At 61.9% G+C, this 13456-nt stretch overlaps 2 protein-coding genes and 1 long non-coding RNA gene across 9 annotated transcripts; 2 read left to right on the forward strand and 1 right to left on the reverse strand.

The window, feature by feature from the left end:
- Nucleotides 1-1816: 1816 nt before the first annotated feature.
- TMEM151A (transmembrane protein 151A) lies at nt 1817-6795 on the reverse strand. The gene is made up of 2 exons (XM_003122499.5): nt 6538-6795; nt 1817-4245 (listed from the first exon to the last, which is right to left on the reverse strand). Exons 1-2 carry the CDS (start codon nt 6610-6612, stop codon nt 2914-2916), a joined length of 1407 nt encoding a protein of 468 aa, XP_003122547.1. The 5' UTR covers nt 6613-6795; the 3' UTR covers nt 1817-2913.
- Nucleotides 6796-6832: 37 nt separating this feature from the next.
- On the forward strand, nt 6833-8383 carry LOC146405046 (uncharacterized). Its single transcript, XR_014836831.1, has 3 exons — nt 6833-7034; nt 7788-7848; nt 8247-8383. It is a non-coding gene; the product is annotated as an uncharacterized LOC146405046 (long non-coding RNA).
- A 686-nt stretch (nt 8384-9069) lies between these two features.
- YIF1A (Yip1 interacting factor homolog A, membrane trafficking protein) lies at nt 9070-13268 on the forward strand. 7 transcript variants are annotated; one of them, XM_013994064.3, is made up of 9 exons: nt 9070-9261; nt 9956-10167; nt 10321-10425; nt 10565-10643; nt 10880-11011; nt 12103-12160; nt 12259-12414; nt 12882-12975; nt 13066-13268. In XM_013994064.3, the coding sequence occupies exons 1-9, from the start codon at nt 9231-9233 to the stop codon at nt 13210-13212; spliced, it is 1014 nt and encodes a 337-aa protein (XP_013849518.1). In that variant the 5' UTR covers nt 9070-9230; the 3' UTR covers nt 13213-13268. The 7 variants fall into 7 exon arrangements, with proteins under 7 accessions (XP_013849518.1, XP_013849519.1, XP_013849520.1 ...); XM_013994065.3 differs by having other exon boundaries at nt 10880-10933; XM_013994066.3 differs by lacking the exon at nt 12259-12414.
- Nucleotides 13269-13456: the final 188 nt, after the last annotated feature.

The following is a 13456-nucleotide window of genomic DNA, read 5'->3' on the forward strand; positions in this document are numbered from 1 at the left end:
TAGGGGTCAAATGGGAGCTGCAGCTGCCGGCCTACGCCACAGCCACAGCAATTTGGGATCCATGCTGTGTCTGCGACCTACACCACAGCTCGTGGCCATCCACTGAGAAAGGCCAGATCAAACCCACATCCTCATGGATACGAGTTGGATTCATTACCACTGAGCCACAATGGGAACTCCCTCGAGGAGCATTCTTTGAAACCCCTTCCAAGACCTTCTGCTTATATCTCATACCCTAAAATGAAGTCACACAGCCGCCACGTGTGTAAGGGAGGCTGGAGATAATGCCTTGTAGCTGGGCTCATCACCATCGAAGGTAAAACTGGGGTTCTGGTATTGACGAGGGGAGGAGAATGGAGAGTGGCTGGTGGGCTGTTGGTGGCTGTGGTGTCAGAGCAGGACGACCGGAGAGGGAGCTCTTCCCTCACAAGGAGGAGCTGGAGTCACAAGTTGGCCCCTCGTCTGCTGCAGCTTCCTTGAATGCTTGGGGTTTTCCAGCTAAGTTGCTTTGTCTTTTTGTTTGTTTGTTGCTTTTTAGGGCCACACCCGTGGCATATGGAGGTTCCCAGGCTAGGGGTCTGGTCAGAGCTACAGCTGCTGGCCTACGCCACAGCCACAGCAACGCAGGATCCAAGGCGCATCTGTAACCTACACCACAGCTCACGGTAAAGCTGGACCCCAGCCCACTGAGCAAGGTCAGGGATCGAACCTGAAACCTCATGGTTCCTAGCTGGATTCATTTCTGCTGCACCGCGACAGGAATTCTTAAGTTGCTTGTGAACAAAGGATTGACTTCACTCCCTGAGAAGCAGTGGGCTGATGCACAGGGAAAGCTCTGGTCTCTAACGCCACCCTCCCCAGGCGGCCAGCAGGCAACTGGACTGCTGCTAAAAATCCTAAAGGGCAGCCCTGAGCTGATCACGTCCCTGCTCAACGGCCTTCCATGGCTCCAGTTTGTCCCAGTTTAAGGGCAAATTCTGGGGATGGGTGCCAAAGGCCTCAGCCAACTCTTCCACAGCTCTGCTTCATGCACCACACCCAAGCTTTTGTGTAGTCATCACCCACTGCCCCAACCCCTCTGCCCTGCGTCTGCCGGGGGTGGGGGGGAGATGCCAGCCATTCTCGGCAGTCGTCTAGTTCCCCCCGTTGGCCCTTGTGGTGCCTATACATGGATTAGAAAAGGGTGCCCTCTATCCTGGGGGGTGCAGCTCCATGCCAGGACTGGAGCAGTGGCCCATAGGCGGGATTCCACCTGCACTGGCCCTTGCACAGTGAACACCCTGCCCAGCTGTACACATGAAGATGTCGCTTCCAAGGACCTCTGTGGCTCCACCCGTGAGCGAGGCCCTCCCTTTGCACTCTGCCATCTTCAGTCCTCACGCCTTGATTTGGGGCTGGCTGTTTCCAGCTCTAACCTGCCCAGCGCCCATTCCCTGGGATGGATGACACCAAGAGCCACCAGGGAAACTCCATCTGTGCCACAAGCCAAGCGGCTTTCTTCCCCCTCTGGGGTACACTCCCTTAGTCCTCAGCACAGCTAGCAGCGAATGGAAAGCCCTCCTGGGCTGGAAGCAGGGAGCACATGGACAAGCCCTAGACGTGACCCAGATACCAGGGGGTTGGAGTCAGTTGCTCAGAGCAACTCAAACCTGAGTCTCAGAGGCCCCAGGCCAGGCAGAGTGGTTCCGTCTTGACTCACCCTCTCTTGGGGGTGCCGCAGGCCCACCCTGCATCCCCTCTCAGACCCAGCGTGTCCTACTTAGTGTTTGTTGTGGTGGCCTTGCCCCCGCCACCCAGAAATGCACGTGAGAAGACCTTCCGTTTCATACCTTTTATTGGATCTGCATCTTCTCTGCCTTCTCCCTTCCCCCCCGGCCCCTGAGAGGGGGTGGAAGCCCCAGTTGGAAGGGAAGGGACTCTCTCCTTCCTGGGGAGGCATGGTGTCCCCTGGGCCTAGGCCCCAGTGATGGGGGAAGCGGGGGCCTCCATGACAGAGCAAGGGCATCGTCCAAGAGGCTGTGGCCGGGGCCAAGGCCCCTCGGATGCCCTGAGCCCTGTGGGTCATCAGGAAGGTGAAGAGCAGAGAAGTCGGGACGTGTGCGGGGCTGACAGAGGCAGACGTGGACTCCAGGGGGCAGGAGCAGAGCGCAGGGGCTGTGGGATTGAGGAGGGGCCCTGAGGAGGAGCCCAGGTTGCAGGGGTGGCTGGATGTGGGGGAGGGTGCACCAGGAGAAACGGCGGGCGGGCGTGGAGTGGGTAAGGCTGTGCTCCAAGAACCAGGCTCCCAGGAGAGGGCATGCCAGCAGGGTCTGATCAGGGACTGGCCCTGAGCAGAGGCCGAGGGCAGGCGGGGTAGGGGCCTGTTAGGGAAGAAGGGCGGGGACTTTGGGAGGGTGGTGGGGCCGAGGCGGGGGTGCTGCCATAGCCAGCTCTTCAGGCTCCTGGATGCCAGCCCCGTTGGGCATGGCCCCAAACCACCAATTTGTGCTTCTGGGTTGCTCAAGGGCCCCCCTCATAGGGCCTCAGCCATGCAGGGAAGAGTCCACAGGCAGCCCTCTGTTGCAGGCAACGGCTGTCCCCAAGACTCCTCCCCCCACCCCAGGCTTTCTGGAAAGTTCCTTCCCGGCCCAGCCTGAGAGGCCCCCAAGCTAGATCTTCTTCCATCGCCAGGGGTGCAACATGGTGGGGGAGGAGGGAGGGGGAGCCACGCCGGGACAGTTCATAGACTCAACCTCGTGGTGTCCAGTCCCCCCAAAATGACCCCGGGTCCCTGCACGTTGTCTGTTTAAGGCCCCCCCACCCCTCCCCCCGGGCGCTGGTCTCTTTTCCCTCCTGTTTGGACAACGATTACTCAGGCATCAAAGCCCCTGGTGGGACAGCGCGGAGAGGACCGCTCTGGGGGCCACGTGGGTCTCAGAGGGCACCCTGCCCGTCCCCCTGGCAGCCGCTGTCACCGTGGACAATGAGCACCGGGAAGTAAAGGGCGTCCTCATAGCACGGCGGGCTTTCCAGGGGCTCCGTGTCCTCCCCGCGGCGGCCCAGGGGTCCCCCGCTGAGGCTCCGGAAGACCCCGGGTGTGGCCCGGCCCCCGGCTCCCAGCGACAGGCGGCTGCGGCTGAAAGGCAGGCGGGGCCCGCTGGGCCGGGCCGGGGGCAGCGAGTTGCTGCTGACCGAGCGGCGGCAGCGCTGGCAGCCGCGGAGGTAGGCGCCCGAGCCGGCGCCCATGACCACGGCCTCCGAGTAGCTGGGCACCAGCTGCCGGTTGGAGCAGATGTGCCACTCGAGCTCGGTGAAGTCCACGGTGGCCACGCGGGAGAGCGGGGGCGCGCTGGGCACGGCGCCGGGCGGGGGCGAGCTGGCGCCGAAGAGCTTCTCCACCTGGTAGTGCACGTGGGCCGTGCCGTAGGCGGCCACCACGCGCAGCGGCCAGGACAGCGTGGCCGCCGACACCAGCCAGAAGACCCAGGCGCGCGCGTACCAGGGCGGGCTGCGCGGGTCGGCGAAGACCATGAGCGACTCGCGGAAGTCCACGTCCTTCAGGTGCATGCCCTCGCGGGCCTCCAGGTAGTCGTCCAGGCCCTCGTTGGCGCTGAAGAAGCGGGCCCTCTGGGTGAGGTACGACGCCTCGGCCTCGGCGCTGCCGAAGCTGAAGCACTTGGTGAAGCGCAGCCGCGTGGCCGCGTGGTCAGCCAGGCCCACGAGCTCCTTGGAGACGTCGCGGACGCCGTGCGCCGAGTAGTCAAACTCGCCCCGGGCCGTGCGGCTGTCGGCCCTCTCGTGGTAGACCTGCGTGGTGGTGTAGGCGTCGCCGTTGCGGTAGCGGGTGATCTGGCGGGTGCGGCGCACGTAGTGGTAGCTGGTGGCCTTCCACCAGACGCAGGGCGGCGCCTGCTGCAGCCGGCGGATGAGGGCGAGCACGGTGTGGGCGTCGGTGCGCGGCGCCTGGCATGACCGCACGTGACAGTGCCAGCACTCGGCCAGGTAGAGGAGGTAGAGGAGGGAGACAAAGGCCAGCGGGATGTAAAGGTAGCCGTCGGAGCAGGGGCTGGCTGGGTAGGTGGGCGGCGGGCCCCCGGCCCCGCGGGCCAGGGCCGCCTCGGGCCCCAGGACCAGCCGCGGCACTGTGGCCAGGCGACACCAGGCCACCACGGCACCGCAGGCGTGGATGAGCAGCGTGAGGAGCAGGCACTTCCAGTGCGACTCTCGGCACAGGGAGCTTCCCAGGGACTGTTTCAGGGGCCGCTGCTGCAGAGTGGGCAGAGAGGGGGGAAGCGGGGTCAGTGCCCGGCCATCGGCTGTGCCCGCCACTTCACTGAAGGCCCGCGGCGGAGGTGGTGCTGCCCGCCCCCCACTTTACAGAAGAGGAAACTGAGGCTCTGGGGGACTGAGCAGCTTGCTCCGGGATGCATCCTTCTAGGTAACTCTTGGGAGAGCTGCAGGACTCGAACCCAGGCCTGTGTGCCCTCGGCCTGTCCTCTCATCTCTCAGATGCCCTGTCATCTCTCAGTTAAGGGCACTTAGGACAAAAGAGACCCAATTCTGCTAAAAGAGAGGAGGACCCCTCCCCCAAAAAGAACAACAACAACAAAAAAACACCCTAGTCATTAAGAAAACAAAGTTTTGGTATGGACTGCTCTCAATTTGCTGTGTGATCACAGCCATATCCCTGCCCTCTCTGGGCATTGATTCCTGAACTTGGTGGTGTGGGAAGCCAGGGGGGCTGGGGCTCTAGGGGTGAAGAGCATGGGCTTTGGAGCCCGACTGCCCGGGATTTGGTGCTGGCTCCACCACTTTACTGCGTGACTTGGGCAGGTCCCTCATCATCTCTGGACCTCAGTTTCCTCATCTGTAAACTGGGGTTGTGAGGATTCAATGAGATCATACGTGGGATGATCTTAGCACAGGGTCTGGCCAGCCATGGGAATAAGTATTATTACTGCCACCCTGCAGTTCCGTCTGGCCTCCGGTTTCATGAGGGACAGCAGGAGGCTTGGGAGAGGCTTTTAAGAAAGTGAGAAAGAGAAAGAGAGAGAGGTGTACATGGGGGGGGGGAGCAGATGGAGGGCCGGCCTCCACTCCCCATCTGTGCTGAGGGAGGGGGCGGGACACAGCTGCTGGGCAGCAGGGACCACTCCCTGGCCCAGGGGGTTTGGCACATCCTCCCTGGCAGGGCTGCCAACCTGGCCCCCTCCTCATCCCCAGGTGCCTATGGAGAGAGAAGGAGGAGGAGGGGGGAAAAAGGGGAGAGGGAAGAGGTGGTCTGGAGGAACCAGCAGAGGGGCGGTTAAGGCCCCCCCCCGCGGCTGACAGTCCCATCAGGCCTTGAGAGACCCAAAAGGAGAGGAACTGCCCCCAGCCCAGCCCAGAGCAGCCACCCACCACCCCGACCTGCAGGGCCAGTCAGAAGCACATACCTTCATCCATCACCCCTCTCCTCCACCCCACCCCATGTTCAGCAAAGACCCACCCACCAGGAATGTGCAGGCTGCCTGTTTACCCAACACACCAGACCCCGACCTGTGCCCAGGGCACACCTCCCCCACTGTAACATGGTGCACAGGTGTGCACACACACACACATACACACACACTCATACCCCACAGACCAACCCCCCCAGCACTGGACAGAGATGCACACACATGTTACATATTCTCTGAAGCCCAGGGACACACCAGCCCCTTACCTACCACAGTGCACACCCGCCACCCCCACCCCTCCTCCAACCTGACACCCACACCCTATAGACTCCACAGGGAGACCCCCCCCCCCCCCCCGCCCACAGGATGTGCTCACAGGCACTCAGACATTCCCACTTCACCCAAGGCAAGGGGCCCACCGACCCTCACCTGACTACAGGGCACATATGTTCCGCTCGAGGTGTGAGCGCTCCCACTGGCATTCGCACACCCACCATCCACTCACCACCTATCATCCCCAGCTCCCTACACAGGGCCGCACACCCCTGCAGATCCTCTTCCTGGCTAGGACGCAGGAGGGGCCGTTCTGAGGGTCCCACCCAGCAGGATAGGCCCTGGGGCCTCACCATAGGGAGGAGGAGAAGGGGTACCAGAGGCCTCCTCCCTTTCTCTTTCCCCTCCTCCCTCCGCTCCCCGCCCCCCAGGTCCCTGCTACTGTTGCTGCATTGCAGGCGCCGCCTGGACACCTCGTGAGCCGCTGGGCCGGGCCGGGCCGGGGGCCTGACCCCGGGGCTCTGAGGATGAGGGGCTGCGCTGCAGGATGGGGACGCGCAGGGGTCAGGTGCTGACGTCATAGGAGGGCGAGGCTGGATGAGGGGGCGCCGGGGGTGGGAGGTGCCCCCCAAATCCCTTCCCAGCCGCCCCACCCCGACCCCCACGCAGGCCCCTAGGCCCCGGGACCCCTCGCGGGATGCAGACTACCCAATGACGTCATTGGCCGCCGAGGCTGCGGACCTCCCTCCTCAGCCCCCGCCCCAGGGGTCGCCCCTTCCCTTGGCACCCCCGTCCCCCCGCGCCAGCCTCGGCTCGGCTCCGTATCCCCACCGCACGGCGCCGGTACCTCCTCCCGCAGCGTCTCGCCGTCCGGGATGAGCGCGGGCACCTCCCCGCCGTCGCCACCGCCGCCCTCGGGCATGGTGTCCAGGCTGCACGGGCGGCCCCCGCCCGGGCCCCGGGCATGATAGGGGGGAGCGCGGAGGGCTGCGGCTCCGCCCGGGGGGACGTCCGCTCGGCGCAGCGGCCGCGGAGGGAGTGTGCGGAGCTCGAGCCCGGGCGCGGCGGCGGCGGCGGCGGCGGCGGCAGAGGCGGCGGCGGCGGCGTTGGCGGCCGCGGTGCCCGGCGCCCCGCCCTCCGCTGACCCCGCCCCCGCGGCACCCGCCGCGCTGCCGGCAGCGCCTGGCACCGCGGGCGCTGCCCCCGCCCCTGAGAAGCCCAGGCTGGGCGGCCGGACACCTGCTTTCCCCTCCTGCTGCGCTCGTGCTTGGGACCTCGGACGAATCCTTGTTTTCTGGGGCCTGAGTCTCCCCCGCTGTAAAATGAGGAGGGGGGATCCCGAAGGTGGGTGGGTACCGACCGATTCCCATCTCTGAGGAGTGGGTCCAGGCCTAAGCCCACCCAGACCCCCCTCCTTAGGCCTCGATCGTGGTAGGGGGCAGTTAGAATCCTGAAAGGTGAGGTGAGTCTCATTAGCTGGACACAGGCGCTGTGCTCCACTTAGAGCAGGCAAGCAAGAGGCCTGGACCCCCAGGGCCCTAGGCTTTGTGACCTTGAGTCAGCACGCTGTAACCCCAACCTCAGTTTTTCCACCTGAGAAACGGGGATGAAAAGGTGTTGGATTCAATGCACATTCATCATGCGGGGCAGGGGAGTGGGATTTGTCCTTCATGAGAGGACTCCTTCCCAGATCCTGCTGGCCTCAGTGCTGCTCCCTGGCCCTCAGGGGCCTCAAACCTTCACTTCAACCCCTGGGTCAGGGCCTAGCCCCCAGGGTAGAAAATCACTAGATAGAGGACATAGGGAGCTGCAATGCTAGGTGGGTTTGGTTTGGTTTGGTGACTTTTTTTCCCCCAAAGAGCAATTCAGAGACCACTTGGTCAACACCTCTACCCGTTTAAAGATGAGGTAACTGACATGGTAGAGAGAGGAAAGAACTTAACCAGGATTTCATGCATTTATTTTTTATTTATTGGGCACCGGTGTTTATTGAGTGTCATCTATATGCAAGTACTGTGACACATTCATAAGTATTGTGAAGACCAGGAAAGAAATGGAGAATGACACAAGCCCTGTCCTCATGGAATTTACATCCAGGGCAAACCACTGCACCCAGAGAAAGCCTAGAACCTGGCCTCCAGCCTCCACCCCAAGCCAGGTAAGAACTCTGTTCCCTTTGTCTCTCTGAGAGGCACAAGTTGATCTCACTCTTAAAGGATAATTTGATTTTGGACAAGTGGGTATGAGGGGAAGAGCATCCCAGGTGGAGGGACTTCTGGGCAAAGGCCCTACTACTGGACCATGTCGACTGAGTTCAGAGAGCAGGAAGGTCACCTGGTGTAACTGGACACTGGGTATCTAACTAGAGGCAGGTCGCAGAGGACCTGATCTTGCTGGAAATGGTGGGTGGAGGCCTCCAAGAAGGGCGGCCCCCAGAGGCTGTCTTTGGGGAAGGTGGGAGTGAGAGAAAGGTGGAGAGTGAGGCTTGTGGGGAGGGGGGTGTCTCACTTCTAGATGACTGCTGGGCTGGCAATGACTCAGGAGTTTCAACCACAGCTTCAGGAGGTGAATCAGCACACCTCCACTCACAATCGTCTGGAGAGTCGTGGGACAAGTCTGGCGCAGGATCCTATCCCAACTCTATTACCACCCAAACTCTGGGACTTAAGACCTGGACCTCAGTTTTTCAACCGTGTAATGGGTGTGTATTTGTGTGTGTGTGTGTGTGTGTACAGCTCAGGCCCTCCCAACATCCTGGGGTCGGCAGCTGTGGCTGTAGGGCATTTCAGCACCAGAGGATGGACAGCAACCGCGAGGAAAGGAGGGGTGGGAGGCGGGAGGAGCAGTCAGTAAGTATCCTGGAGCTCGCTTGGCCGCGCTGTCACTGCTCGGCCGGGCCTCCTACCAACACCTCCTCGGGCTGCCAGGGCTCTGCGCCAGTATGGAGGACGGGAAGGAAAGCTAGCATTGAGAGGGAGGGGCAAGAGCCCGGAGGGACAGGGCTTGGCTACAGCCCCACCATCCCATTCCCTCCTGGAGTACGTCCCGCGAGTGAATCTTCACCCCTGGACTCCAACCGCAGCCCGCCTCCGCCTAGTCTCCGCCTGCTGTAGTCGTGGCAGGGCGAGCGTCAAATGGCCACTGCGCAGGCGCGGAAATAATTCTCAACATCCTCTTACCTTAACCCACCTATTGGCTACTCCGCCGCGAACTAACAAATCCATTATCCAATCCAAAAGCGGATTAAATTGCTCCGCCTATTCTGCCGCCCGGAAGTTGACGGCTGCCGAATCCGCATCAGCGAGGGCGCGCCAGTAGCCAATTGAGAGAGGGGAGGGGCGAGTCCGCGCCGCGGAGGAGCCAATGGCAGGCGGCAGGGGATGACGCTGTGGACATGGCTGCTGCAGTCGGACAGTACAGAGACGTGTCGGGCTGTTCTGTAACCTCGGTCCGTGCCCAGGAAGCGGAGCAGCTGCCCCACTAGTATTCTTACCGACCAGGCGACGCAGCGGGCCCTCGGAGAGAGCGAGCGTCGGGGCCATGGCTTATCACTCGGGCTACGGAGCCCACGGTGCGTGGGGCGCGGGGCGGGCGGGGCGCGGACCGACCAGCCGGAGGAGGGTCGGCGGCGCGGCCCGCTCACCCTGAGGGAGAGGGGCGGCCGTGACCGCTGCCCAGAGTGGCAGATGTCACTCGGGTTCCTGCATCGTGAGACTCAGCAACGCGTCCCGGACTTCGCCCTCTTGGCCTAAACTGAGATCAGATCCGGTGGTGACAGCACTACTGGGATCCCCGTGCCCGACTCGGACATGATTGGGGTCTGCCTCCCAAACTTCCTTTCTCTGTCGTGATCCTGGTAGACTTGCTGACCATTACCCAGGGCCTCCGTGTACCCAGCCGTCGCCTTTACCGCCCTTGTTCATGGGGGATGCCCTCCCAATTATCTTCTCCACCTAGCAAACTCAGTCTCCAAGGCTTAGTTCAGAAATCACTTCCCTTGAGAAGGCCCCCAGGAACCCTCATGGGGGCACCCAATTCCAGGGGCTGCCTCAGCTCTTTCTTTGCCCACTTTTAGCATCTCTTGAAACAGATTACTCATCAAAGTTCTTTCTGTGTTAACTACTCCTCATCCAGCTAGAATTTCCTTCACTGATTGCTTGGTGCTCCCAGGACCCATACAGGGCTGCCCAGCCTGGGGACGGGGCAGTGGTTTGGGCTCATGCTTGGTATTCCTGTCACCTACTCTGGTACCTGCAAACCCACAGGCTCCAAGCACAGGGCCCGGGCAGCTCCGGATCCCCCTTCCCTCTTCGATGACACAAGCGGTGGTTACTCCAGCCAGCCAGGGGGATACCCAGCCCCAGGAGCCGACGTGGCCTTCAATGTCAACCACTTGCTTGGGGACCCAATGGCCAACGTGGCTATGGCCTATGGCAGCTCCATCGCCTCCCATGGGAAGGACATGGTGCACAAGGAGGTGTGGCCCACCCCCAGGGCAAGGGGGGCAGGATTTCTGCCCAGGGCTGGGGCATCACGGGGTCCCACCCAGTCCTCCTGGTAGCCCTCAGGGGAGGAGCACCCTGAGGTCCAGGGTGCGGCTTGCCCACAGCCTCCTCTTTCCACCTCCCAGCTACACCGTTTCGTGTCTGTGAACAAACTCAAGTATTTTTTCGCTGTGGACACAGCCTATGTGGCTAAGAAGCTAGGGCTGCTGGTCTTCCCTTACACACACCAGGTGAGCTGCCTCCCAGGGCCCCCTTGCCTCCCTCATCCTGCCGCAGAGTCCGATCCCCAGATCTCAGCCCCCCTCGTTCCTCTCTTCTTGTTTTTTCCCTCTAATCCGCCGCTGCTGCCGCCGCCACCGCCAACACCAGAACTGGGAAGTGCAGTACAGTCGCGATGTGCCTCTGCCCCCTCGGCAAGACCTCAACGCCCCCGACCTCTATATTCCCAGTGAGTCTTTGACCTGGGCTGGGGCATGTGGGCAGACTTGTGCCCTGAGGCACCGAGAAGAGAGAGGCGCACGTGTTGATTCAGCATCTGCTCTTGGTGCTTTTGTGTGTGGCTTTCGTGGTGTCTCTAGACACCGGGTAGAGCAGGTGGACAGAGTGGGATGACCAGGAGGCAGCCTCCTGGGTGTGCCATCAGGGTACTTCCGGCCACTTGACTTGAACCCTGTCCCTCCTCAGCCTGGACCCCAGGGTGTAGACCTGGCCCTGCAACTTCCAGCTCTGGAACCTCAGGTGCTTTCACCCTTCTGAGTAACTGGAATTGCCATGGTTCCTACCACAAAGGACAGGAAACTGTGGACATTCAGCGAGGTGATGTGCGTGCTGAGCACAGGAATCGGCAGCAAATAATAGCCCTTATCACTGTCATTACTTGCCCCCCAAGGCCTGCTCCAGCAGCCCCTCCTCTGAGGAAGCTGTCACTCCCTTCTGGGTCCCACAGCTGTCCAACCACATGGCCTGGGTCAGGCCACCCACACGGTGCTGTGGCTGGTGGACCCTGGTCGGAGTCCTCTCTGTCCAGGGACTGCACAAGGCGAGGCCCATAGTGACATGAAGGAGTGGTGGCGGGCCTGGGGCCAGCCCCCCGAAGGGCTGCCAAGAGGGCAGCCAGTGGCAGGGAGGGCAGCATGACAGCCCCGTGGCCCTGGGAGAGTCACAGCTTCTTCTTCCCCCTTCATTCTGCTTCCCTGTCATAGTGGCGGGTAAGGCAGGAACCACCATCCCCTCTCACGTGTCAACGCCAAGGCTCAGAGAGCTTTGAGTATATTTGAGGCCACGTGGCTGGTAGTTTGGTTCCTACTCCATGTCCTTGTGGGCACATCAGTTCTCGTGGTGCCTTCAGGGGGCCGAGGCCAGGACTCATGAGTTGAAATTGCTGTGAGAGGCCATCTCCCACCTGAGCTTTTGTGAAAAGAGCAGAGGTCCGTGTGGCAGGGTGGCCAGAGCTGGAGCCAGTACAAAGGCCAGACTTAACATTTCTGGCTGAGGTCAGGTCACCCCCATGGCCTGGACTGCTGGGACTGCCTGGGTTGTCTGCCGAGCCTGCCTTTTGGTCCTATAGTCTTGCCTGCGATCCATCTGGCCCCTGCCTGTTGGTCTGGGATGAGCAATGACCTTGACCTGTGATGCAGTTTCTGAGACACAGCAGGAAACTTTAGGGAGTTTCCTAGTCCAGGGACAGGGCAGGAGGAGGCCTAGGGGTCCTGAGAGAAGGACAGGGTGGCATTTACCCAGGGAGAAAAGGCTGCACAGGGAGGGCATCCCAGGCAGGCAGGCATGTTGGGAAATCCAGGGAAGGAAACACTGCGGGTGAAGGGGTGACTCCGAGTACCTAGGTGTGTGTCGGGGGTGGTGCACTGGTGGAGAAACCAGGCTGATGACATGTCTCTGGCTCTTGGCAGCGATGGCCTTCATCACCTATGTGCTGCTGGCTGGGATGGCGCTGGGCATTCAGAAAAGGTCGGTGCCAACCCCTTCCGCATCCCCAGCACTTCCCCGCCCCTGCCACAGAATGGCTGGTTTGGGACTCACCTCTCCCCACCCCCACCCGGCCACAGGTTCTCCCCAGAGGTGCTGGGCCTGTGTGCAAGTACCGCGCTGGTGTGGGTGGTGATGGAGGTGCTAGCCTTGCTCCTGGGCATCTACCTGGCCACCGTGCGCAGTGACCTGAGCACCTTCCACCTGCTGGCCTACAGCGGCTACAAATATGTGGGGTGAGCAGCTGTGGACCTCAAGGGAGGCCGGCCTGGGTGGGGGGGTGCCGGCTGCCTGGACTCCTGGCCTGTTGAGCTGCAGCCTCGAATTGTGACCCTGGACACCCTCCGCCCCTCTAGCTCTCCTCTGCTAGGGGACCACCTGTCTCCCGCAGTCTCCTTGGAACTGTGCATTGTTGCTCAGGAGGTCAGGGGTGTATTGAGCATCGCCTGGGAGCACAGGAGAGAAAGGCCTCGAGCTGGGGTGCTGAAGGGGGTCTCAGATCCAGGGCCTCGGGCTGAGCCCTGGCCTTGCCGTTGCATTCGGAGTCTAGGTCCCTGTGGGTCCCATTGGGGGTCAGGGGCTCCAGTGACGGTAGACCAGGTCTAGGCTGGGCTCGGGGTCCTGGCAGGCGGGCTCAGTCTCCGACCTGGATGCTTGGGAGGGCTCCAGCCTTCTCTTCCTCCCCCTCCCCTGCCCTCTGCAGGATGATCCTCAGTGTTCTCACGGGCCTGCTTTTTGGCAGCGATGGCTACTACGTAGCGCTGGCCTGGACTTCGTCTGCGCTCATGTACTTCATCGTGAGTCTGGGTCGGCCGCTCTTTGCCCGGGTCAGAGCTGGGGACAAGCCTCCCCTCCCGGCCCAGCTTCAGCTCCCTCCTGTCTTCCAGGTGCGCTCTTTGCGAACTGCAGCCCTGGGCTCCGACAGCATGGGGGGCCCGGCCCCCCGGCAGCGCCTCCAGCTCTACCTGACCCTGGGAGCTGCAGCCTTCCAGCCCCTCATCATATACTGGCTGACTTTCCACTTGGTTCGGTGACCCCTGGTCCCTGCTGGCACTGATTTTTCCATACAGCGAAGATTTGGTTTCCTTGATGTCGTTTGACCCTTGTTTCTGGGGCTTTGCGGGGGATTTGCTAACACTGCTGGGCCTTTGCATTGCCCGGGGCACCAGGCTCAGGCCTTCTTGGAGCAGGGGAACCCAGGGTGGGCTTCCTGGGGCTGGCGGCCTTGATATGGCCTCAGAAGGTGGATGGAAGTGTTTCAGCAGAAATAGCTGTTGA

This window comes from Sus scrofa, chromosome 2, assembly GCF_054392235.1.
Source record: "Sus scrofa isolate SSC_HxYL_T2T_F1_AM1 chromosome 2, Sscrofa_HxYL_maternal_Yorkshire_Landrace_v2.0, whole genome shotgun sequence".
Classification (NCBI taxonomy): Eukaryota; Metazoa; Chordata; class Mammalia; order Artiodactyla; family Suidae; genus Sus; species Sus scrofa.